Raw genomic sequence first — 25995 nt, forward strand, 5'->3', positions numbered from 1 at the left:
ACAAACGCTCGAATTATTAAATTCCCGACATCCTACAATAAAGTTCACGGTCGAAAAAGAAGTGGATGGAAAAATACCCTTCCTGGATCTGCTAATAACTAAAAAAGAGGACAATTCGCTGAAGTTTGGCATATACCGAAAACCCACATCCACGGACCGCTACATAACGTCGGATTCAAACCATTACGGCGCGCAACAACAAGCGGCTTTCCATGCAATGGCACACCGCCTTGTCAGCATACCGATGGAGAAAGAGGACTTTGTAACGGAAAGGGATAAAATATACGAAGCTGCTAGAATCAACGGTTTCGATAATAATTTTGTCGATAAAATAATTCGTCTGCATGAGCGCAAGAGACACAGGAAAAATGTCACTACGTTACAACCGCAGAAAGATGATGTACAACGAATCAGCATGCCATTCTACCCGAAAGCCACCAATCCGATTAAGCAACGCCTTAAACGACATGGGTATCACGTAGTGTACAAAAGCAATAATACACTACGGGATTTGCTTTGTAACACGAAAGATAAAGTCCCCGCCGAAGAAAAATCGGGAATTTATCAAATCGAGTGTCAAGATTGCCCGGCGATATATATTGGCCAAACTCGTCGAAAAATTAAAGTCCGCGTGAAAGAACATAAAGCTGCAACCGAAAATAAACGTACTAATGACTCCAGTGTGGCAATGCATGCCATTAGCAGTGAACATGTGATAAACTGGAATAGTGCTAAACTTTTAAAAAATGTACGAAAATCATCACATTTGAATGCGTGGGAGTCATTACACATCCTCACAGCTGAGCGGCCACTGATGAACGAGGATGATGCTCCAATAGTATCGCCGCTCTTCGGCTTAACAAAGTTAAGTCTGTAGCTGCTCTCATCAACATAATTAGTTGGACTCGGCCCCGTCGATGGGTAACTACTTACCCGAAACCGGTCGGCAAAAAAGGTAATTTTTATACTTTGTAAGAACAAAAAAGTAGTGTCCAAAGACATTTAAGAGTCATTCTAGTTCTTACGTTAGCACGACTACGTAATTTGAAGTTACATGATAGTATAATTTATCATAAGAAAAATGCTGCGAAATTGAATATTTCACTATTTAGTAAAAAGTTTTTATTTCATAAAATTGCAAAAAGTGGCAAAAATTTCACTCACAACGTTTTTCCTGGGACTCTGAGCTATCAAATGGCATCGAAGATTATGATGATAAAAGGTGAGAACATAAACAAATATCAGCAACATATTTGTGTTATTTTGCTATAATAAATACTGCTCGCTTGTCATCATTATATTCATTGAAATCTTAAGTCTATATCGACAAATAATTATGAAATGTTTAAGTTTCAAAAGCCTTTTTACAGCTGGTCGATAGGATATATATAGCCTTAGAAATGTGAAAGGCAACATCCTTACCTACATGAGCGAAAATATATGGCCCATTTTTATTCGAAGTTTGACAGCTCTATGCAAGATGTAAACAAGACAAATGGTTTCAAAATTAACGTTACATTGTGTGATAGGTATCTGGGAAGACAGCGAGGTGTAATTGGAGGGATTGAACGAATTTCAACTTTCCTGATTTTGACCAGCTTTTTGGTCGAAATACTCCTCTGTGCATCGACCTAGGCGACGGAACAAGGACGACGAATGGAGACTCGGTACTTGGAACGTAAAGGTAAAGGGCCGTTTCTTCAATTTAGCATCATTAACGTGCACTGCCCGCACGAAGGTAGACCCGACGATGAGAAAGAAGCGTTCTACGCGAAGCTGGAGGCAACGTACGACAGCTGCTCGTCACGAGACGGCTCGTCAAGATTGTCATCAGGGATATGAACGCCCAGGTTGGTAGGGAAGAGATGTATAGACCGGTGGTAGGACCCGATAGCCTGCACACCGACACAAACGATAACGGCCAACGATGTATAAACTTCGCAACTTCCCGAGGCCTGGTGATCCGAAGCACCTTTTTCCCGCGCAAGGATATCCACAAAGCCACCTGGAAATCACCTGACCAACGTACAACGAGCCAAATTGACCACGTTCTCATAGAAGGCCGGTTTTTCTCTAACATCACGAACGTACGCTCCGACGGGGTGTGGATAATGATTCTGACCATTACCATTACCGCACCGCCTACTTAGCTTCGAGGTACGATGCTGGTCTAACAAGCCAGTCGTCGCATGTTCGAATCTCGGTTAGACGGTGCTTGCTTGATAGAGTCAGTAGGATCGTTACACTGGCCTCGTAATTTTCCTGTACTCTAAAACAGCCGGCTGCGAAGTCTGTCGATAAAGAAGGGTAATGTCTAATGACGGTTTAAGCCCACGACTTTGCTTTGCATTACCATTACCATTAGTAGCAGTACATGTGCGCTGCCCACCGTATACCGGACACGTCAAAGCCGCCTTCCTCGGCTAAACATCAGGCAGCTAGACAACAAGCTGCCGATAACTACGCGCGAGTACTGAATGAGGCACTGCCTTCTTCCGAGGAGTTAGGTGCTTCAAACCTCGAAGACGGTTGGAGCAGAATACGCTCGGCCATCGGAGAGGCCGCTACCGCGGCACTAGGGATTGAACCTCGGAGTACACAAAATGATTGGTTTGATGGGGAATGCCAACAAGCGGTGGAGGGGAAAAACACAGCTTGGAAAAATTATCTAAGTATTGCCACTAGAAAGAACCTGGCCAAATACCGACGAGCTAGGAACCAGTTGACCACGATCCTGAGGAGGAAAAAGCGCCACAAAGAGGACAGAGATCGTGAAGAATTAGAGCAACTATTCCGAGCTAATGACACGCGCTAGTTTTATGAGAAAATGAACCAAACTCGGAAGGGCTACACCCCGAAACCTGACATGTGTAGGGACGAGGGAGGGAATCTAATCACAAACAAGCGCGAGGTGGTCGACAGATGGAAGCAGTTCTTCGATGAACACCTCAATGGCGAAGTCGCAGAAGGAGGCGGAACGGATATTAACTTAGGAGCGCCGATGGAAGATAGTAATGTCCTAGCACCTGATCTCCAAGCAGTCAAACGAAAAATCGGGCTGCTGAAGACCGATAAAGCCGCTGGGAAGGACCGCCTACCGGCAGAGCTTTATAAACATGGCGGAGAAACGCTAGCAAAGGCTCTACACTGGGTTATTTCAAGGATTTGGTAGGAGGAAAAGCTACCGGGGGAATGGATGGAAGGAGTGGTTTGTCCCATCTACAAAAAGGGTAATCGGCTGGCCTGCTGCAACTATCGCGTTATTACGCTGGTAAAAGCCGCCTACAAGGTACTCTCCCAGATCCTGTTACGCCGATTGCCACCGATAGCACAAGGTTTCGTAGTGAATTATCAGACGAGTTTCATGGGGGCTCGCGCAACTACGGACCAAATTTTTACTATCCGACAGATCTTGCAGAAATGTCGGGAGTACAACGTGCCCACGCATCACATCTTTATTAATTTCAAAGCAGCATACGATACAATCGATCGAGACAAGCTATGGCAGATAATGCTCGAACACGGTTTTTCGGACAAACTGACGCGACTGATCAGAGCTTCATTGGATCGAGTGATGAGTTTCGTACGCTTCTCTGGGACACTATCGAGTCCCTTCGAGACGCGGCGAGGGTTGAGACAAGGTGACGGTTTATCCTGCATGCTGTTCAACATTGCTCTTGATAGGGTGATCCGACGAGCGGGCATCGAAACGAGAGGCACGATTTTTACCCAGGGTAGCCAACTTCTAGGCTTTGCAGATGACTTCGAGATCATAGCCAGGAACTTTGCGTCGGCGGAGGCAATCCACACCAGACTGAAAGCGGAATCTAGGAGAATTTGACTAAAAATAAATGCGTCGAAGACCAAATACATAAAAAGAAAGAGGCTCAAAGGAAACAAATGCGCGTCTCCCGCGGATGGTAACCGTTTACGGCGACGAACTAGAAGTGGTAGAGGTCTAGAGGAGTTCGTGTATTTCGCTGGTGACCGCGGACAATAACACTAGTAAGGAGATCCAGCGGCGCATCCAAGCGGTAAATCGGGCCTACTTTGCCCTTCGTAAAACGCTACGATCAGGAAGCATACGCCGCCGCACGAAGCTAACAATGTAAAAAACTCTTATTAGACCGATAGTTCTTTATAGACTTGAAGCCGTAACGCTGCTCACGGAGGACATACGCGCCCTTGCCGTGTTCGAGCGGAAAGTGCTGCGGACGATATTTGGCCGAGTACAAACTGAAAGCGGAGAGTGGCGGAGGCGTAGGAATCACGAGCTACAGGTACTGGTTGGGGAGACTCCCATCGTACATCTAACGAAAGTTAGTAGGCTACGGTGGGCCGGATACGTCGTAAGGATGCCGGACGACAGTGCGACGAAAATAGTCCTCTTCAACAACCCCACCGGCACCAGGAACAGGGGGCCCAACGTGCACGATGGCTCTACCACGTCGAAAGCGATTTGCAACTTCTGAGACGACTAGGAAATTGGCGACGAATTGCCCAAGACCGAGTTGAATGGGGACGAGTGCTTGAAACAGCACGAGCCACCCCGGCTCTATGCTGCTGAAGAAGAAGAAGATGTATAACGTTACAAAGTCGAGAATAGCGATCCATTCTATTAACTTAAAAATTTTGCTTTTGGTAAGTAAAACGGTATTTTCTACTTCAATATTCAATATGGTTTAGCGAAAAAGGGCCGACCTGGACCGCGATGTGATCTCAATTAATTTCGGTGACCAATAATTAGGGTAGACGCACCATTAGTGGTGGTAGTACCAGTAGTGATGGAAACTCGAATTATTTCATTATTTTTGCAGATTTTGGTACAAGTTTGATACTTATCAAATAATACTGTTACTGGTAGTTCGATACTTATCAAACTTGCACCAAAATCTGCAAAAATCATGGAATAATTCCAAGTTTCCACTACTACTGGTGCGTCTACCCTAAACATCTATACAAAATTTGATTTGCTGCTTTTGAGCAGTTTTTACGTTATTGACATTTGAAGAAAACTTTTTTTTTTGAAAAAAATATCTGTAACTTCAGAACCGAAGGAGATAGCGATTTGCTTCTTTCAAACAAAATGTGCGTTTTCAATGAAAGTGAAAGTGCTCAGAAGGTATGATTAGTGAAAAATAAACACGAAAGGAGAAAAAACGGATGTTTTTGGTCCACCCCGACCAAAACCTTTAATTTGCTTCAGCCTATCAACCGTAAAAGAGAGAACTTTTATTTCTTTAGTAAAGTTACTCAAAACTTAATGTTCTTTGACTTTGCTGAACAGTTTATTCCGGGAACTTAAGCCATAAAAAAGTTTATGTTTTGCACTCGCTTACTATGATGGCCACCCTAATGTCATTTACACCAAAAAAATGCGGAGGTTGAGATAACAAATTTTCTCCGAAGATACTATAAACCTAGATCTTATAGCAAAAATATACATAGTAGAATTTAATTAGATCTTATATACCTATATACTATATAGCTTATATTAGCCGCGTCAGTTTGTCCGGAAAACCGTACCTACTCGTGCATTATATCTGCCATAGCTGTTCTCGTTCAACTGTATCGTATGCTTCCCTGACATCCACGAAAACATGATGCGTGGGCACGTTGTACTCCCAATATTACTGGAGGATTTGTCGGAGAGTAAAAATTTGATCCGTAGTAACATAGGCCCTCATAAAGCCCGCCTGATACTGTCCGACGAATTCTCTTGCTACTACCGTGCTAGTAGGGTAATGTTCAATAACACTGCAAAAAGACGGTTTACTATAGAGGCGTTAACAAACTCAACGTAAACACGTCAATTTATGCAGATTGATTTATTCTTAACAGACGGTAGGTAACTAGGTCTTCGCAGAAACATGAATAAAATGAATGAATGAATTGTAGCACTCGAAGAAACATAGAACCATAGTAAAAGTGTTTGGTATTGAATATATCCCATTACTTCTTTGAATATTTCATCAAACTGTTATTAAATTGTTCCTTGGTCAATTTACTGTTCAGGCAGAATTAAAGCACACTTTCGAAGCTCGTGCCAAGTGCACTCCAGGTTGAATCCGTCCCCTTCAGTGCAAGCTTTCCAATCAGGTTGTGTGTGTATGTGTGTCTGTATGTCACTGCTGCAGTAACCGCAGGACATTCTCCAGTGGAAAGCATTAAAACATGGAAATTGAATTCGAACTCAATGCTGCTGCAATGACAAATTGTGCTCCGCTCCGGTCTTCGTTGCGGGCTGCAACATACACAGAAGTGGTGGCGTTCGTAGGAAAATAGTGAAAAATCATGTACTCAGCGGAGAGGTAAACTAGCGCGGCAGCAGCGCAGCCCAGCGGTGAGGAAATATCCAATCGAGTTACTAGTTGGTTCGGAACAAGGAAAATGAATTCCTTTTATTTTATTTTGTTTATATTTTTTTTCTTGAAACTCGCGTCTGATTCCGAAGGGTGTACTTTTACTTTGTATATACTGACAGCTGGTGCACGAGTTGGTAGATGAATTTTTCATAACCCAGTTTTGCCGGTTCTATTGAATCCCGATTGGGAACGACCAACCTAAGCAAACGAAGTCCCTGAGTGCTGCTTGTCAGTCGCCAAAAGAGGAACCTGTGGAGGTGGACCGGTCTTTGCATTCAAGCTCTATCATAGCAATTGTAGAAACGAAACACTTTCTAATGATAGTCGTAAATTTGTGATTTGTGTTGTCCTCGTACAACGATTTCATCCGAATAAAATTGATCTTTATAAAAGAAGCAATCTTTATTTTTCCATTGTTCTTCGGTAGCCCAGCGGCGATGAAATATATTGACCCTTCTAATGGTCAGTCTCTCGGAGATACGAAACAAGATGTTTTCGAAATGCAAACTAGTACTTTGTTTCACAAAATTAGCATATTTTTGTATTTCACCGTGATCACAGATTCCGAAAATACCAACTGGATGTTTACTTTGGCACCGTTGAACTTTTCTTTCCAGATTCCCATTTCAAACAAATCCGACGTGTGTTTGATTCGTTTCAGTTTAACTAGCCGTTAGTGCAGAAGTTAAAAGAAACACAAATAGAACGTGTTATCATTTACATAGAACAATATTTACGAAGTCGAGCGGATACTTTACAAATAATTTATGCATGTTTTTTCTCACCCTCGGGGACAAACACTTACCAGATTTGTTTTCTCGCTTCCTTCCGCAGATTGACAGTCACGTTGTCATCGAGTGTGAAACGATGCTCCTGCAGCCTGGGCCTACGCTCAGTGCTGATCAAATCCAGCAGCAGCAGCCGCAACCGCAACCTTCGCCGCAACTGTCGAATTCCCAGACAGCAACGGCGCAACCTTCGCCGCAGCAGTGTCTTCCGGTGAACCTGCTGTCCAGCCAGCAACCATCCTCGCTAACGTCGTCCTCCAGTGCGTCCTCGACGCCACCGATTCAGGATGTCAGCCGCTATCTGGAAATGGCACAGGAAACCCTCAAGGAAGGATGGACGGTGCACACAGCGAAAGATGGGCGGCTTTATTACTGCAAGTGAGTAAAAATTTCATTTTTATGCAAGGAGGTCGCGTACCATTAGATAAGTATAACGAAATCCAACACTGTCGGGGTGCAGATTCGGTACAGATTGAACAAATGTATTAATTTTTGCAGTAATTGCCTTTCGTAATTGCTCATTGAATATTTTTGAGAAAACTGCAGACGTAATATTCTTTATTGTTTGAAAGCCCACCAGTTTAGTGCATAACTAGCCCAATCTTACTCCGGACTTCTTTGTCTTTCAGTCACTTGTACATCTGTTATAAACGAAAATCCTCATAACGCAAGAAACAAAACCCTTTTTCTTCATTTGAATGTGTCTACTCCCATTATCAGTTCCCCTCATGTTGTCCCCCATCCACTTGTAAATCTGTCTTCTTCTCGACAATCCCTATAAATCGACACAAAGCCTTTTTTGAGCATCCCCCTGTTAATGGCTACCCTATTCCCCTTTTCAGAAATCCAGCAACTTGTACAACTGCTATCGTTCCAAATGCAAGAGAAATGCACCCCTTTACCCATTTGAACCTTTCTCTGCTCTTGTAAGAGTCTGCCTTCCTCTTTTGTCAACCCCCTGCGCTGATACTTTTATGCCAAAAAACATATGTTTGACAAACGACATTTGATGAAGAACAGTCCAGAAGTTCCGGATCTATGGCGGAACATGCATTCATACTCCCGTTCCTCATCCCCCTACCTATCGGTTTCTTCCCAGTTAACTTCCCCTTCTGTCACGTAGCTGATTGTGCATCCGTTTGCCCTATGAAAATCCCTATAATGGAAACGAAACAAAGGTGTTTTTTACTATATATTCGGTGTAACCCCGCTCTTTTCTCAAAGTCACTTGCACAACTGCAATCGGTTTAAATGCAAAAGTAACGCAAACTCTTTTACTTAGCCCCTTGTTAGGGCTCCCTCCTTTTGGCAACCTCCCAGTGCTGATTCCATTATGTCAAGGAATATGTGTGCTTAATTTGATGAAGAACCGTCCAAGCGTTTGGAGTTAGGGCGTCCCCCTGTTATGACCCCCCCCCCCCTTTTGTCAAGCCCTTCAGTTCTGATTCCCTTATGTCAAAGAACTCGTGTGCCATGTTCGATGAAGAACCGTCCTGGCATTTCGGAGTTATAGCCTCACCCCTGTTAGAACCCCTCCCCCCTTCTTGTCAACCCCCAGTGCTGATTCCCGTATATCAAAGAACATGTGTACCAAGTTTGATGGAGAACGGTCAAGGCGTTTTGGAGTTATGGTGGAACATAGAAACATACTCAGGCTCACTTTTATATATCTATACCTATAAAGAAGGATTTCTCTCTGTCTGTCCTGTGTTCCTTATAGAATCAAAAACTACTGAACCAATCGGCGTGAAAATTTGCATGTAGAGGTTTTTGGGGCCAGGAAAGGTTTTAGTGATGGTTAGAGACCCCTCCCCCCACTAAGAGGGGGGGCTCCCATACAAATGAAACACAAATTTCTGCATAACTCGAGAACTAATCAAGCAAATAGAACCAAATTTGGCATGTGGGTATTTTTAGAGATAAGATTTTTTTCTATGGTGAATTGAGACCCCTCCCCTCTTCAGGAGGGGAATTATGACCCCTCCCCCCTTTAGGACGGGCGACTCCCATACAGTTGAAATACAAATTTCCTCATAACTCGAGAACTAGTCAAACAAATGAAACCAAATTTGGCAGGTGGGGGTTTCTGTAGGCAGGATTTTTTTTATGATGGTTTGAGATCCCTCACCCCTGGGAATTACCCCGGGGAATGACGACTCTCATACAAACAAAACAAAATTTTTTGCTTAACTCAAAAACTAATCGAACTCAAGAAGTTTTAGACTCTTCCATAAAACATAACGGACAATAACAAGAGCACCAAAAACTATCTGCAGCCCCCCGGAGAAATCACCTCTGTCCAGGTAAGTAATAGAATAAGGAAAGTAATAGAGGTCAGTAGATCTAGGAAAATAAATAAACCTAGATAGAGGTGATCTCTACGGCGGGCTGCTCCGCGGCGCTTCCGACGGCAGGTCGCCAGCAACACTCGCGGCCTGTCGCCGTCTCGCGCTGAATTATCTAATGTTACTATTGATAGTTTTTGGTGGTCTTGTTATTGATTAATGTTTTATGAAGGAGAGTTTTTATAGGTATAGATTTCAAAGAGCAGGTGGGGCAAGCGCCCCAGTGTGCTCCAGCCTGGGCACGACAGTGGCCTCAGCTTTTACTCGGCTTGATTACCAAGTCTGCGACAACCAGAATAAAATACCTACTGAACCAGTCAACAGGAAAAGATAAAAATTGAGTTTCGATTCGCGTCGCATTCATTCACTTTGTACTCATCAACAAACAGTTACTGTCAAATATTGAATATAGTGCTGAAAATTACATAAACTCTTTGTACATCCATATCGATCCAATAGACAGATCAAAATACGTATTTTGCGACAATATCTTAAGGAATGGAAATAAAGCAAGAAAATCGATTCGTTACTCGAGCAAGAAAAAAATGAAAAAGGAAAGGCAAGTGTAAAATGCAGAACGCCACTTACCACTCCGGTGCTGGAAATAATTTCTTTTTTCTTCTAACCGTTATCGTCCTTCGAGCAGCGTCCGCAAAAGATTTCCCATTTCCGATTCAACAGTTGTGCAGCTCTTCCTGGCCACCCGGGATGCAAGATGCAGAACCAGTTGCACGTTAAAGTTGCATTTCCGGTTTCTCGGGCTGCATTCAAGCCAGCAGCAGTGTTACCTTCTATGTTTCACTTTAATTGAGTACCAGTTTCGCTTTATCGGATTATCCAAGCATCGAATCTCGTTGGGTGGACTTTGAAAAATCCCAGTTCAGCTCACTACTTGAAGCTGCTTCGGTAACATGGAAAGCATCTTTCACAGAGGGGGAGAGCGTGAGAGGAAAGCTAGGGAGGGGGGACCGCTTTTAAGATGCAAAGTGGCATCATTTTTTCCCTCTGACTGAAGTGCAAGCTGGGCACTTGAGGGATGCAGCATCCGACAAAGACAATAGCAGAGGGAAACGAATGGGGATAGATTTTGTCTGCATACTTTTCTACTAGCTTCTTTCCTTTGGTTGCAAAGATGACAGCGTGATTTACTAATATTAGAGAGTCATATTTACTGAAAGTTTCATACTGACGAGCTGGACTGCACTCGAGGTAGAATCAACGTGGATACTTGGCATCAGTTCTACTGACGTGCAGAACGTTAGTTAGGAGACTTGAGAAAATAAGTTGTTTGCTATTATACAATGATTGTTATCATATTAGGGATATTGGATTCTACAAAAAATCATAATAAGATCATAAATCATAACAATAAGAAACAAATAAGGCGGAAAATTTTTGCCAGTTGCGCTCTTCCATCGGCAAAATTGGTTATATGACAGTTAAAAGCTGGAGCCCAATTTTTCTACTCTGAATCATTCTTTGTACCGGAACCCGAAAATAAATAATGATGCTTCTAGAATAGAAATATGATAGGTACCTACATGTTTGTAGCAGCGACCCAGAAAATCTGTTTATTATTCAGTTCCATTGCGTATTTATGGGCAGCCATAAATTGTACAGTTGCGAAATGAAAATGACAATACTTGGCGCTCTTTTCAACCTAAGCGTAGCTATGCGAAACTGATCGAGCAAAAGATTCAGAAATTTACAACGAGATTCATGCCCACTTGGTTTCGACGAACCGAAAATGAGTTACCTGGCATTTCTTTAGTCAGTTTCTTTAGTACATCGTTATGTATTTCAGTAAATCGCTTTTGCGTCTTGTGCACTTTAGGTTAAGACAGCCCTCCTTGTACGTTAGAGTTAAGTTTGAAATGAAATATACCGTGTTTATATTCTATAACCAGTACCGTCAAACGGGGTAACTTGCAACAGCGGGGTAACATGCAACAACGCTATATCGATCCAATTCAATGTACTTTTTGATCTGTTACTTGAATTTTTAATCTATATCAGTCACTGAATCTTGTTGTTAACACTTCAAAGAAGCCTTTGACACTGTTATGTTGATTTTCTGCTGCTTTGATGATTTTTAAAAATCCCACAAGATGGTGTCAAATTCATCGTCAATTTTTCGTCAGTAAAACGTTTGTGTCGCCCACAGGCACTTCAAATAAAAGAAGCCTAATAACCATTTTTTATTGTAAAATGAACAATAAGGAAACAAAATAATTGATTTATGATGACTAGTTTTGTTTATCTTACTTGTTACCACGTTATTCGTAAAACAAGTACTTAAACGGGGTAACTTGCAACAGATATAAACATAATATAGATATAAACAGCTGTTTTCCGTTACCTTCAAGAGGCGCGTTATCATTTAATTTTGCATCAATCAATACTAAAGCACACCTGAAGAGTGTAAGAGACTTTCGGTAAGTCGGAAATATGCCAGTTTTTCTCTGGATATACTGAAAATGGCCATAGAAGCGGCCAAAACGAAAATAAGGTCACTGAGAGAATCGACCAGCAATATGACAGTGTCTAATTACGATCACTCGTAACGTAATGAACAATCATATATTACGTAACCGAGATATCGATGGTTTTTAACTTTCCCACCCCACTTCATGACGCGATTTTGCATAATGGATATACGACGTGTAATGCGTTGTTACACAACTCCCACTTCACTAAGTGCGTTACGTAATATGTGAATGGTCCTTAAAAAGGCAGCTCTATTGTATCCAGACAAGGAATATCAACTGCATGAATAATATAAAATGTTATTTCTGTAATTTCCGTTACGGGGCTCATAAATTGTTTTTACCAACGTGACATAGGGCATTTATGCGTATATTCTTAGCAAAAGCATTAAAAATCGCAAGTCGGATTATCATTTGCATATTCAAATCAAAAGAAACTCATACAAATCTTTAAATTCGTTCAATTTCCAAAAAATATTGCTTGTTGCAAGTTACCCCGTTTAAGGGGTTACTAGTAACAAATTAGTTAAAAAATTCTACAACAGCCAATATTGATCGCATATTTTTTCTCAATATGTGAAATTGTTCTATGGTAAACCTAATAACTACGTATTAATCAAACGTCCTCAAATGTACTACAGATAAGTTTTCACTTGCACTCATAGTTGAGAACTGTTGCAAGTTACCCCGTTTGACGGTACCAGTGTTTTACTAGCAGTGTAGTCCAAAGGTGAAGAACAGTAATAGTGCTGACTCTAGTTCAAGTGTTTCCACCCCAGCGAGTCTGCAGAAGCAACCTAGTGCTCTGCAAGTAGTGATCCTGTGAAAGAAAGGTGTCCACCAGGAATTCTTATTCCGTCGCCTTATTTGCTCCTTCCGACAGAAGCCCTACAGTCCACTTTGCTTGTTCCACCGAAAAGGAAGATAAATCCATCTTGCAGTCATATATGTTTTTCAAAACTATTGTTGGAATGATCGAAACTAGATGTGATATTATCTAATATAGGGTGTCGTGTACTGATAGTTTAATTGTAATAACACTTGGGCGCAAACCGAGAGAGTGTGGATTAGAGTCCCACGTAGCAATTGAACTACGCAATATATTTTTGGCTCCACATCGAAGTTTCGCAGTATCATCCAGTCTACCATTCTTCCTCACTAACGCTCTCCCACCTTTAATAAAAAAAATAGATTTACGTTGGACTGCGACAGTTCCTTATAGACGCAGAATACCTCATACCTCATAAGTCGTCTACTAATCAAGCAAATAGAACCAAATTTGGTATGTGGGGGTTTTTGGAGGCGGAATTTTTTTTCTATGGTGGTTTAAACTCCTCCTCCTCTGAAACGGGAGGCTCTTTTACAAATAAAGCAGAAATTTTTGCATGACTGAAAAGCTAATCAAACTCGATAAATTCCACTCTTCCATAAAACATTAATCAACAGGCCGCTTCCTTCAAGCAAAACAAGCAGCTGCTTGGATCGCCACTTTGAGGGGAGCACCATTTCGGCTACAATAAAAAAATACTGGAGCAATAAATAAACAAATAGTTAATATAAAACTTTCCTCCTTCTTCTTTAGCAGCATAGAGCCGGCATGGCTCGTGCTGTATCTAGAGTTACTTTCCGCTGTACTTGGTCCTGGGCTACTTGTCGCCAATTCGTTGAGCGTCTCGACAGAAGCAAATTGGCTTCAACTTGGTCGAGCCATCTAGCACGTGGGTCCCTCTATTCCTAATGCTGATGGAGGTCTTGAAGACAACATATTTTACTGCACTGTCGTCCGGCATTCTTGCGACGTGACCACCCAAGTAACAATCCAATAGCAAATTGGTCTTATGCATTTCTTATAGTAGTTTTATCAGAGCATTGCAAAATCTATCAGGTTTTATAATGTTTTTCCTCAAGTGATTGTTATCTTATTTGACTAACATTTCTGAAGTATGATTGAAGGAGACTTGAAGAAACACGTATAAAACTGAAATATCAATAAGTGTAATTCACCTTATAAGTGGTTTTAAAGGATACTTGATTTCTGCTCAAAAACGGCGCTCCTTAAAACCTAGCAATAGTTTTGACAAAAATTTATGACATTCTTCTGCAAGATTGGTTTGTCTTAACAATGCTACCATAAAACCGTCTTAAAACCGTATATTCTTGTAAGAGAAATCATACTCTGACGAAAGAACATTCGAGCGTAAACAACTGATCTGTCAAAATGGGCATCTGAACCAGGAGAAAATTGAACAAATACTTTAGCGCGAAACTTTAGCAAGATTTCATATGAAAAATCAGCGAAATCAAAAAACAATGAAGATTTCCAAATGAGCTGAGGAAGGACTATGCCGGTGATGATGCATCAATGGTAGATTTGTATGTTATTAGAAAATTTGGTTCGATTGTATTTTGGCGGAGGCGGTGCCGGTGCCGGTTTGTAGAGTTGTTTGTATTTTTTAAATTGAATATAGAGGTCATTAGCCGGTGTTGGGAAAATGTTCGAAGGGGTTGAAGCAGTTGAAGCATATTTTTTTTAAAGACGGTTGTAACGACAAAGTATATAAAAAATTTTGCAGATTAAACTTTACGCATGGAACTGCCGTGCAGCCCACTTTTAATTTTTAAAATCAATTTATATGGGTAAGCATAATGACTGCTGTACTTAAAAAATAAGAAACTCAATATAAGTAGGTGAACCTCCAGCACAAAAAACAACTTACATTGACACTTTGTTGACGTTTTCTTTGTTTATACTAGAATAATTATCTTGCAAAAAACTTGGTCCCCTTAAGTAATTCAAACAATTCTTGTTCAAGCACAAATTGTCTTCTTCAAGAATACAATAAGTATAGATGAACTTATCGACCTCTTGGAAAATTTTTCTTTGTCTTGTGCAAGACATGTTAGTCTAATAAGCGCTTTCAGGTTGATTTAGATAAAACCATTGAAAAAATGGCGAACAGAACTGTTTGGATTACTTTTGAAATTCTAGCCAATTGCATATGGGCGTTTATAAATGTGTTGTTATGCAATACCATAAGTGATCTTATATTTTCAAATAAATGTTCGGACACTTAAAAGACTTTTTGCCGCAATTTGTTAAAAATTTGGTAGCTATCAACTTCTTCATGAAATTATTGAATTTTTTTTATTAATTAAATTTTTTAATAATCTAACGAAAATAACCGGCGCGTTAAAATTTTCTAACTTTCATGTCACAAAACATCGACAAACTGAGCGTGACATGAAAAATTTCTCATTGATTGACAACAAAGCAGCTGCTTTTATTTTCATATATATCCATTTTGGAAAAGCAATATCTGTGAATGCTTTTTCTCTTATAGCTTTTAGTCAATTTAAAAAAATAAAGACTGTGAAAAGTGTATGATGTCTTGCAAGTGTTCTTTGAGACGACAACCATAAAATCATCAACACTTGTGGTGGTTTTCTTTTAGTTTCAACCGACTCTTGGAAGTCACTATGAATACATATCGATAAGAATTACAAGTTTTAAAAGGACCTTTAGAAATATTCTTGAGAACCTTCTTTAGTGTGGGCCTCCCCAGATTTATAAGGGTTTTATGGCTGTTTTATCGAAGATTTGTAGAATTGCAAGTTTTATATTCGGTTTTAAGGAGCAAATGCTGGAAACCTCTTCAAGTGCATCTTAAAATTAAATTTGTTACTTGGGCAGCCCACCGTATTCTCCGGCTTTCGCCAGATCTACTATGTGGATCTCTTTAAGTTCATGGTTCACATGCATACACCATTGTCCGCTTTCCGTTTGTAGTCCGACCACAAAATCCGAGTTTCAGTGCTACAAAATTACAGCCTCGATTATTCTGATGAAAACCTATTTGTAACAAAACTTAATAATTTAAACACTCAGATAAGCGGGGCGGGAAGGTCGTTTGACGCTATTAAATTATTTAAAAAAATCGGGAAAGATTCTCCAATCTCTTTAAAATTAGCAATCCGCAGATTTATCTTTCATTTATTCATCATTCTGATAATGGGTTTCTAGAATCCGATAATTATACAAGAGAAATGGCGGTTAACTGTAACTTTGATGTATCGCTTATTTTCGAGGATTGAAACCGATCCAGCCACAAGAAGAAACTTTTTTCATATAATGCAAATGACGAACCGTTTCTACTCTGAAATTTAAAGTTAAGTCCAATTCAATTGTTAAATGTACTGACATTAACATTTACATGTTGTATGCTTCAGGTTTAGATTCGAACAGTTAAAGAAGTATCAGAAAACGCTTTCAGTTTTCTCTGCGACATTGTAAGGATTGTAAGGATTATTGTAAGGAAGCCTCCCAGTTGGCTTCGACGTATGACGCTGGCCTAATAAACCAGTCGTCGTATGCAGGGATGGCACGATCACTTTGACTCAATTTATATTCATTTGACAGTACCGTCTCAACCAAGCAAAGTTTTTGACAAAGTTTTATATGGAACATTTGTAGCATTATTTATTATCTACAGTTTTGCTGAACATAGTTTTGCTGTATCTTTTGTACTTACGGCGCTACAATGCTAGTAACTTTTTAGTGACGTTCACTTAGTTACTAAAGAGGTACTAGCATTGTAGCATCTTAAATACAAAAGATACAGCCCAACTTTGTTCAGAAAAGTTGTAGATAATAACTAGTTCTTCAATCGTCCCATATATAACTTTTTCAAATTCTGCTTAACTGAGCCGGTATTGTCAAGTGAATGTGAATTGAGTCAAAGTGATTGTGCCATCCCGTCGTAAGTTCGAATTTCGACTGGGAGAGGCTGTTAGAGTCAATAGAGTCAAACTCTAACAGCTGGCTGCGAAGTCTGTCGTATAAAAAACAGAAGGTCAAATTTCGATAACGGAATGTTTGTTTGCTTTGCTTTGCTATTGTAAGGATGAAAAATAATCTATTTCGCCAAAATCGCCAGACGACGCATTGCGATACTTTTACTAATTGTTTTCCGATTAGAAGCGATTAGCCTGGAATAAAAAGCAAAATTGATTAGATGGGACGCAAAAATTAATTTTATATGCGGATAGAAAGCATCAAATAAACAATTTTGCAATTTTGACGTCGTTAATGCAATGTCTGTCCGAAAAAATCTACCTTATTTTTACGACTAAGTTCTGGAGGCGCCATTTCGAGGATTTGCTTATAGCGACAAATTGGCTTGCGCCGACCCTATTAGTCGATAACAATACCACCAAAAACTACTTATAGTAACGCTAGATGATTCAGAACGAGATGGCCGTAGGCCATGAGTCTTGCCGGCGACCTGCCGCCGTTGGAAATCACCTCTGTCTAGATTTATTTGTTTTCCTAGGTCTACACGGAAAGAAATTTGATTCCAATGCCATGAATGAAATCATGAAATCACGAAATGTGAATTCCTGTCAAATCATGACTGAACTGCCATTTCAGACAGCACAAAATCATGAATAATAGTTCATGATTTTGCGTTGTGTTGTACTGCAAGAAGCTCGTGATATCATAATTATTATTCATGGTGTATTTTCATAAATCATATGCTAGAAACCTGGAATCATGAGTCATTTTGCTCGTTTTGGAGATCAAATTTCTATACGTGTACTAACCTCTATTGCTTTCCTTCAGTTGTGTCCGAACGAGTGACAGCAACTAAGGAGGAAATTACTTCTGCGAAATGGTACATTCCGCGAAAAGGGTTTTCGCGTTTCGCGTCTCTGCCTGTGAAGCAAGGCAAACACGAAAAAACTGTATGGGAAAATTCCTGTTCGTTAATTTTCACTATTACATGACTGAAAATGAAAATAACAATAGTTTGGTATGTTTGGGTTAACGCGTAGCAGATTTTCTGGTCGATTGGTGAAAAAATATTAAAAATCGATCAGAACATCGACAAAGACGTAGTCCTACGTCAAATTGAGAAAAATCAAGAATAGGAAAATTGAGAACCGAAGAAAACGGAAAAATGAGGTTTCTCTCGGTTTGCGCCCAAGTGTTTTGACAATTAAACTATCAGTTTAATCAGTAACTAGGCAAAGCCTAGGTGCTACATTCCGTTATCGAAACTTGACCTTCTGTTTTTGTACGACAGACTTCGCAGCCAGCCGTTAGAGTACAGGTCCATTGCAGGCCAGTTGCTACGATCCTATTGACTCTAACAGCCTCTCCCAGCCGAGATTCGAACATACGACGACTGACTTATTAGGCCAGCGTCATGCCTCGAAGCCAACTGGGAGGCATATCAGTACACGACACCCTATATTAGATAATCTAACATCAAGTTTTGATCATTCCAACAATAGCTTTGAAAAAGATATATGACTGCAAGATGGATTTATCTTCCTCAAGCAAAATGGGAATGGGAAAATGGGACAGAAAAAGAAGAAATCAATAATAGACCAATAAAAATAAATTTGGAAAAATTGGAGAAAAAAAAGAAAAAAATGGGAAATAAAGAAGAAAAATCGGAGAGCAAAACGAAAAACGGGAGTCAAAAACAGAAAAAAAGTAACCGAAAACAAAAAACGGGACATCTAAGAGAGGAAGCACGGAACGAACGAAGACGAAAAACGAAAAGGATGTGCGTTAAATAAAGAAAAAAAATAGAAACGAAAAAAGGGAAAAGAAAAAACAAAAAATGGGAGAGAAAATTGCAATAAAAAATATGCGAAAAAATAAAAGTCTAAAAATAAGCAAAAATGGGATAGAAAAGGAAGAAAAACGGAACAATGAAACAGATAACACGCAAGAGAATAAAATAAAAACGAGAGAAAAAGATGAAAAATGGAAGAAATAACAAAAAAAGTTAGAATAAAAACCAAGAAAACGGAACAGAGAAGAAGAAAACAGGTAAGGTCTAAGTCCAAATTCAAATCTAATTTAATCTAAATTAATTTAATGTCCAATATCAAGTTCAATATCAAGTACATTTGCATGTCCGATTTTAAACCCTATTTCAAGTATAATTTAACCCTCTAACAGGTAAGACCGTCTGTAGACGGCCTTCGCTTTTGGAGCTCCAAAGCCGCATACGAAATTTGTTTTTAATTGGCAATATGCAAAATCTTTTCAGAACAGATTTCTTGACATTTTGATACTAATATCATAACATTCTGACCAACCATTCAAAAGTTATCATCTCTCAAAAACAAAAATTCCGAAAATAATTAATGCGCGAATATTCCGTTTTTTACTTTTGAAGGAAAAGGACATCTAGAACAAAATGATTGACCTAACAAAAATTTTTATGGGTAAATTTCATGCATTATTTTAATTTTGTAATATATCTGAATTGAAAAAATATCTGGGCAGAGCGTTAGGCGTGAAAAAAGAAAAAGAGAAATTGGACTTTTTCTTACCTAGCGCTCCTCCAGATAATTATTTTTGCATGAAAATCAGAACTTAAGGTTTTTTTATGTGTACTTTCCTGATAAAATAGTCATTAGCTTGATCGCATTGTTTTTACGGTGTTGCCCGTTAGAGGGTTAAATGCTATTTTAAATCAAATTTGAACTCTGATTTCAACAAAATCTAACAAAATATGAATTTCATATTTTCAAGTCTTATTTCGAATGTAATTTCAAGTCCAATCTCACGTCCAATTTAATTCCAATTTCAATCCCAATTTTAAGTTCAATTTCAAGTCTTATTTCAAATCCAATTTCATGTCTAATTTCAACTGTAATTTCAGATCCGATTAAATGTTTAATTCAAAGTAAAACTTTCAGGTCGGGCATTACCCCATCGATGGGCTAGTTACCTGAAACCGGTCGGTAAAAGGAAATTTTGTTTTATGTTTGTAAGAACGTTGTGCCCCGTGTTAATAGTAAAACTTCCAGTCCAAATTTTTCCACATTTAAGTCCAGTTTCAAATCCAATTTTAAGTCCAACTTCCCGTTCAACTTGAAATAAAGCTTCAAGCCCAAATTAGTCCAAATTCAAGTCTAATTTGATGCCCTATGTCAAGTCCAATTTCTACTCTAATTTCTAGTTCAGTTCCAAGTCTTATTTCCATAACTTTGATTTTAAATCCAGTTGCACCAAAAAGTCAGAGTTTTCAACCTAACCGGTCGGTATTCTTGTATAATAGTAATAGTAAGTAATTATAGATTTGCCATCCTACGATTATTCAATTCACCAGGCCAAATATTCTTCTGAAAGGTCGAGTTTTCCACCTTTTGTTTGATGTCTGGGCACGCTAGGGGTTGAGATACGTGGGCCTCAAATTTCCCCAACTGGATGTTAAACTATTACTAGAGGGGATAACAGCGTGGGAGCTTCACAGCCACAATGCTTAAGACTTGGTTATTCGATATAAAGTGCTGTCTTGTGTTTCTCTCTCACGCAATTTGAACACTGATGTATTCATTTAATTCAAGCTGAGTTAATTTCAGCTGACAACATAATGGTAGGTAAATTCTGAGAGAAAATTAAAACTTTAAGATGCAATGTACCTAAATGATATTGCCTCTACAAACGATTTTTTAATCATTGACAGCTAATCGCATTAAAGTAATGAAGTCTTCTTTTAGAGATGGTCATTATAACTATAGGTTTCAAACTCGCAACATAAAATGCCCCACAGTAGTAAACTAATACCCTTCGCTTGGAAAGGTTCCGGTGCTGAACCAATCACGCCTAGCCCTGTGCAAAATGGCTGTTGTGTTTCCGGCCGGAAGTTCCCGTATTGCGCGAGGCAACTATTTCCCCTTTTGATAGTTCACAGAAAGTTTGCACCCCTCCGGCAGTCTGCTGGAATAATCCGATCGGCAATCCGATGAGGACGAAGCATCGGCAGGAACCTCTGGGAAGCAAATTTCCCATTTTCGTTCCGACGTTTGAATCGCAAGAACCTTATTTCCACGATAAAACATTTAATTATGCTGCACGATTGGCACGACGACGGTGCGGTGCTGGCGACAGATAAGAGAGAGAGACCTGCGTTAGGTTTGTTAGCTTGTTGTATAACGTCAAACTGGGAAGCTGCGAACGAAAGCTTTGGGAGACGGGGGGAAACGACCTAGCAGCTTAGGCTCTCCGGAAGCAGGAGTACAGGATGCACCCGAAGCACGGGATGAGATAATGTGCAGGCAAAATTTTTGTTAGTTGTATCGTATAATTGGAAACAGTCCATGGCGGTATTTTCAATAGTGTCTGGATGTTGTTTCTGCGAGAAAGAAATATTATAACACGTGAAGTCTGAATACAAATGAATACAAACTGTCTCCTTTGATATTTCTCGAGAACATTTTTCAAATTTGAACATTTTAGATTATTGCACACTGACAAAAGCTGGTCTCCTAAACCGAAACAAGAACGCATTTAAACACAAATAATTAACCTTATTCTCCACATATCCTACACAGGCTAGGTTGGACCATTCACGTAATTAGAACGTGAAGTCTAAATAATAAGTGGAAAGATCTAGTAAAACAATTAAGTGATGTGAATTAAGTTAATTCTACCAAAAGAGGCGAAACATCACAAGTGTAACCTAACAAAACAAAATATAACCATTAAACACTGCATGATATTCATTAGCAAACAAACGGCTTTGTAGATCCCTACCACAAAAGGAGCTTACTGACTTCCGCGATTCAGAAATTAGATTCAAATGGACTAGGTACCCCCATAGTGCTCTCTCCTTCAAAAATTATCCACCATTGAAAGCGGCCGCGATTCAAAATGGCGACCTAGTTAGCGGGCGGTGGTGTGAAACTTTGCATTCATCGAACTTTTGTTTGTGAAATGCCTAAAACGACAAAATTCAAATTAGGCACTGCTGCTGCTGCCTAACCAACTTTTGTTGAAAATTGAAGGGGAGAACAGATTGTCAGAGAACCAGCCAGCCGGCCAACCGGCCAGTGTTGCAGGAAATATGCTTTCCCCGGCGCAGTGTAGGTCGGAACGTTAAAATCACCATAAAGCTTGCGTGCTCAAATGATTTACGAATAAAGTGGGACCAGCCAGCAGCCCGGCTGGACAATCCGGCTGGGCGGCGATAATATGCAGCAGACATGAAACTAATAAATTAAATTCAGTTATCACACTTTTGCAGCCTAGCTCCGGCCACTGTCGAGCATTATTTGCGCTTTGTGCGTCGACAGTTCTGTTCTGACGCGGCGGTGGTTTTGTGGTGAAAAGGCTTAGACTGGGCAGAGTGAGATGGAGAAGAAATATCCTGAATGATAGCTCGCTCTTCATAGTCAGTAATGATAAAACAATAGCTTGACATGGTGCGTTTTCTATTGTAAATTTTATTCAGTTTATGGTGGAAGGAATAAAAAAGAGTATTTTATTCGACCATCCTTCCAAAATGATCCAATTAAGGCGAATCATCAAATATGCTAAATAGAGTAAAGAGGGGTAAAAGTGTGATGCGGGTAAAAGTGCGATTCAATGATTTATCGGTGTAAATTCCGAGTAAATTTTCTACATTGGCATGGATGGATGACTACTTTGACAGCTTGAATCTAACGTAAACTTTGGTTGCTTACGAAGCATAGTTGCTGAGTCATGGGCGAATGTTATTTTAGGGCGGTTTTGATGTAATTTTTCGTTATACGGCAAATACGCTGTCAACAGGAGGATATCACTTGTTGAAAATTTGTAGCAGCGTTTTACATCACTCACATATCTGTTTTAAAAATATGGCGAAAATAATTTACAAAATATATTTCGCTTCTCCATAATTTAATCTAATCCCGTCGAGCGCCTAGCGGGGTAAAAGTTCAATTCACGGACGGGCCAAAAGTGCGATTAATGGACGAGGCAAAATGTATAGCTAATTATTTACAGCTTTAGGCACTATATCACAGATACTAGAGATGCAAGATCTGCAGAAAACTGTGTGCTCTACAGATGTTGGCCGAAGGAAAACAATGTTTTTCCGCTGATGAAACAAAAAACAAACGTTTGGAAAAGTTTCGATCTAATAGAGGCTGCAATACACCAGCGCAAAATAGAAAAGGTGAAAATTGAGAATATTCCATACCGAAACATAACGCAGGTTGAAGATAATATGGTTTTGATAGCTACTGCTGGGCTAATTTCATGGATTCTAGCTTCACACTTTTGCCCGCGGTATTCGCACGTTTGCCCCGCTAGTGGGGTAAAAGTGCGAATCTGCACTTGATCAGAAGAAAGAAGAATTTATTTTGCAAAACACTATTACCGCAGATGATGTATAATTGAATGTGAAGACATTGAGTTACTGCATCACTATAAAATATATTACGTTGTTGTCCTTCTTTATATCTCACGAAAATTAATGACAACTTCAAACATCGCACTTATGCCCCGCCCTACTCTATGGCTTTTCATGAGTGGGAATGCCGAACTGAGGTTGCAATCTGTTTTTGCCTATCTACATAGGTGCAAACTATGAAAATGTTAAATACCAATGAAGTTACTACACCGAGCATGGTTCAAATGCAAGTTATGGACAGAATTTGATATCTTGTTGGCGTAAATTAGTTAACGGCTGGATAATGCGTAACATCGATGCCTAGCGTACCTGCAAGTATAATAGACCCCAATAATGATGCTTAGAGTCTTATCCAACAACTCCTATCCCTTACTCCTTGTGACCCCAGCCGAAATACGAGCAACCTTAGCGGAAATCGTATAAAAACTGAGGTCGTATACCAACAGGGAAAGAGGCACTCGTGCGGATGCTGAATGTATCAACGACTCCAGGTACTCCAGGTACTTGTACTCCAGGTTAGGAGCGGCTCACGATAGCGTCTGATCTGGAGCGGAAGCTCCCAAAACGAGACATCAGCAACTCAGCTAAACCCACCTTACTACAAAAAACCAAGAAAATTCGGCTTGGAACATTCGGGATGAACAAAAGCGACGAAATAAGGACATGGAATGGGTGCTTGGTACCTGGAACAGCTGTAACTCTGAAAGTTCGACAACGTAGTACTGCAGGAGATCGGTCGCAAAGGCGAAAAAGTGTGGAGGATCCGTGGCGGTCCAATTTTACCGGAGCGGGGGACCCAGTAAACTATTTGGTTTGTATATCTCGATTGCAACTGAGGTATACGAAATCATATCTGAACGAAAAAGTTATATTTCACGCCATATAAGAACATATATGTACCAAAGTGGAGGCGATATACGTGCGAAAATTTTGACAACTATTTGTAATTCTATTTTGCGCAGTTTTTATAACACGCAACTAAATACTCCTGAATATATGATATAGATATAATCAAATATTTCAATTGTCTATCCTGCTTTATAATTCACAGTCATGAATTATATATGAAGACACGCACGACTGCAAAACAACTTATTGTTCACTTCGATTTGACATACTCTAATCATTATACAATTCCAATGTGAAATTGACATGAAAACGATTTAATGTGAACTTTCTATTACGATTTTGTGTTATCTGGGGAGCGACTAACGACCTGGGAACGGGTTTTACATTGATGGGCGGAATGCAGGATCGAGGGATGGACTGGAAGACGACCAACGAGAAGATGTTTTTTTTTGTTTGATTATCTGCGGGGTTGGGATTTTGAACCCGGGTCCTCGGCGTGAGAGGCGTGAATGCTAACCACTACGCCGGGACTGACCCTAATGAGAAGAAGAGTATATTAAGGTTAAAAGGTCGTTTCTTCAACTACACCATCATAAACGCGCACTGTCCCCACGAAGGTAGACCCGACAACGAGAAGGAAGTGCTCTATCCTATGTAACAATCCAATGGCAAATTGGTTTTATTAATTTCTTATAGTAGTTTTATCGGAGTATTGCATTGCATCTGTCATGTTTGATAATGGTTTTCCTTAAGCAAATTTGGTCCTATGTGATACACAGTTTTGAAGCATAATTGAAGTATCAATAAGTTCAATTCATGTTATAAGCGGTTTTAAAGGATACTTGATTCACTTTTAAAACGTCGTTTTACAGCTTCCTTAGCATTCTTCTGCAAGATGGATTTATCTGAAAAATGCTGCCATAAAACTCTCTTCAAACCATAATTTTGAAAAAGAACATTCAGAGCAGGCATGGTCAAAAATCGCATCAAAATGTTGTCATTGAAACTCAATCACCGATTCAACTCACACAACTATCACCTTTTATATGCTCACTCAAAGAGACTAAGCGTGCTCTCATAGCAGTTTGCATCATTTGTTGCAAACGAACCAAATTGAATATGAGCTGAAATGATTGCGATCATGCCTACTCTGTTTATTTCACTCTCTGACCCTAACGAAGCAAACGAAACGTTTGCCACTGAGCGAATCTGATCCGATTTTATTTTGCTTTTCATCTTCTCAATTTAATTTTGCTCCAATAAGTTATGTAACTTCTGGATAAGTTACAAAGTGTTTGAATATTTGAAATATATGGAGAATAATTACAATATATTTTAATAGCAGAAGTGTGAATACCATTGAGTTAAAACTGAACGATCAGTGAGCGTAAGTGAACCAAGTTCAAACCGATTCCCATCGCTTACGTTCGTCTTGGTATTGTGTCGGTTTTGATTCAATCACTGTTTTTTTCATATCCCTTTTGAATCATTTCTCTTTCGAGACTGGTTCGACACTGGCACAGCTAACAGCGAGAGCGAATCAGTAAAGTTCTGGATCACTGCTGAGCGTTAGTGGTAGTAATCTTTATGCCTTCGACAGCTTATGATCGTAAATCAGCAATGCTCATTTGAGTGAATGACTTTTTCCATCCTTGATTCAGAGCATAAAGAACAGCATAATCAACCAATCTGTCAGAATAGACGCCAAAAGCTGAGCAAAATTGAAAAGCGTCACAAGTAGGATAAATTCCAACCAAACAATATTTGCTCCGACGATCCAAACAATTTAACAGCGGAACGATGACAATTTAGCCTATTCAATGATGAGTGTTCACGTTCCGTAGATGAGACATGGCACCTGTAATAAATCAGCAACTACTATTCCTGCAGACTTGACATTTCGTCGACTTTTTTTTATTATACTAGAAGAACAGAACTAATTGCTATCTAGCAAATAACTTTGT

At 39.8% G+C, this 25995-nt stretch overlaps 1 protein-coding gene across 2 annotated transcripts in view; it reads left to right on the forward strand.

Annotated features, from left to right (window-relative positions):
• The window catches only part of LOC128744312 (uncharacterized), a 546345-nt gene that overhangs the window by 301100 nt on the left and 219250 nt on the right, over positions 1-25995 (forward strand). Inside the window, exon 4 of one of the 2 annotated variants that reach the window (XM_053841201.1) lies at positions 7200-7531. In XM_053841201.1, the coding sequence (XP_053697176.1) occupies positions 7233-7531 (299 nt within the window). In that variant the 5' untranslated portion in view covers positions 7200-7232. Of the gene's footprint in view, positions 1-7199; positions 7532-25995 lie in introns of those variants that run through there. The other variant, XM_053841202.1, reaches the window with a different exon arrangement.

Source organism: Sabethes cyaneus, chromosome 3 (assembly GCF_943734655.1).
Source record: "Sabethes cyaneus chromosome 3, idSabCyanKW18_F2, whole genome shotgun sequence".
NCBI lineage: Eukaryota > Metazoa > Arthropoda > Insecta > Diptera > Culicidae > Sabethes > Sabethes cyaneus.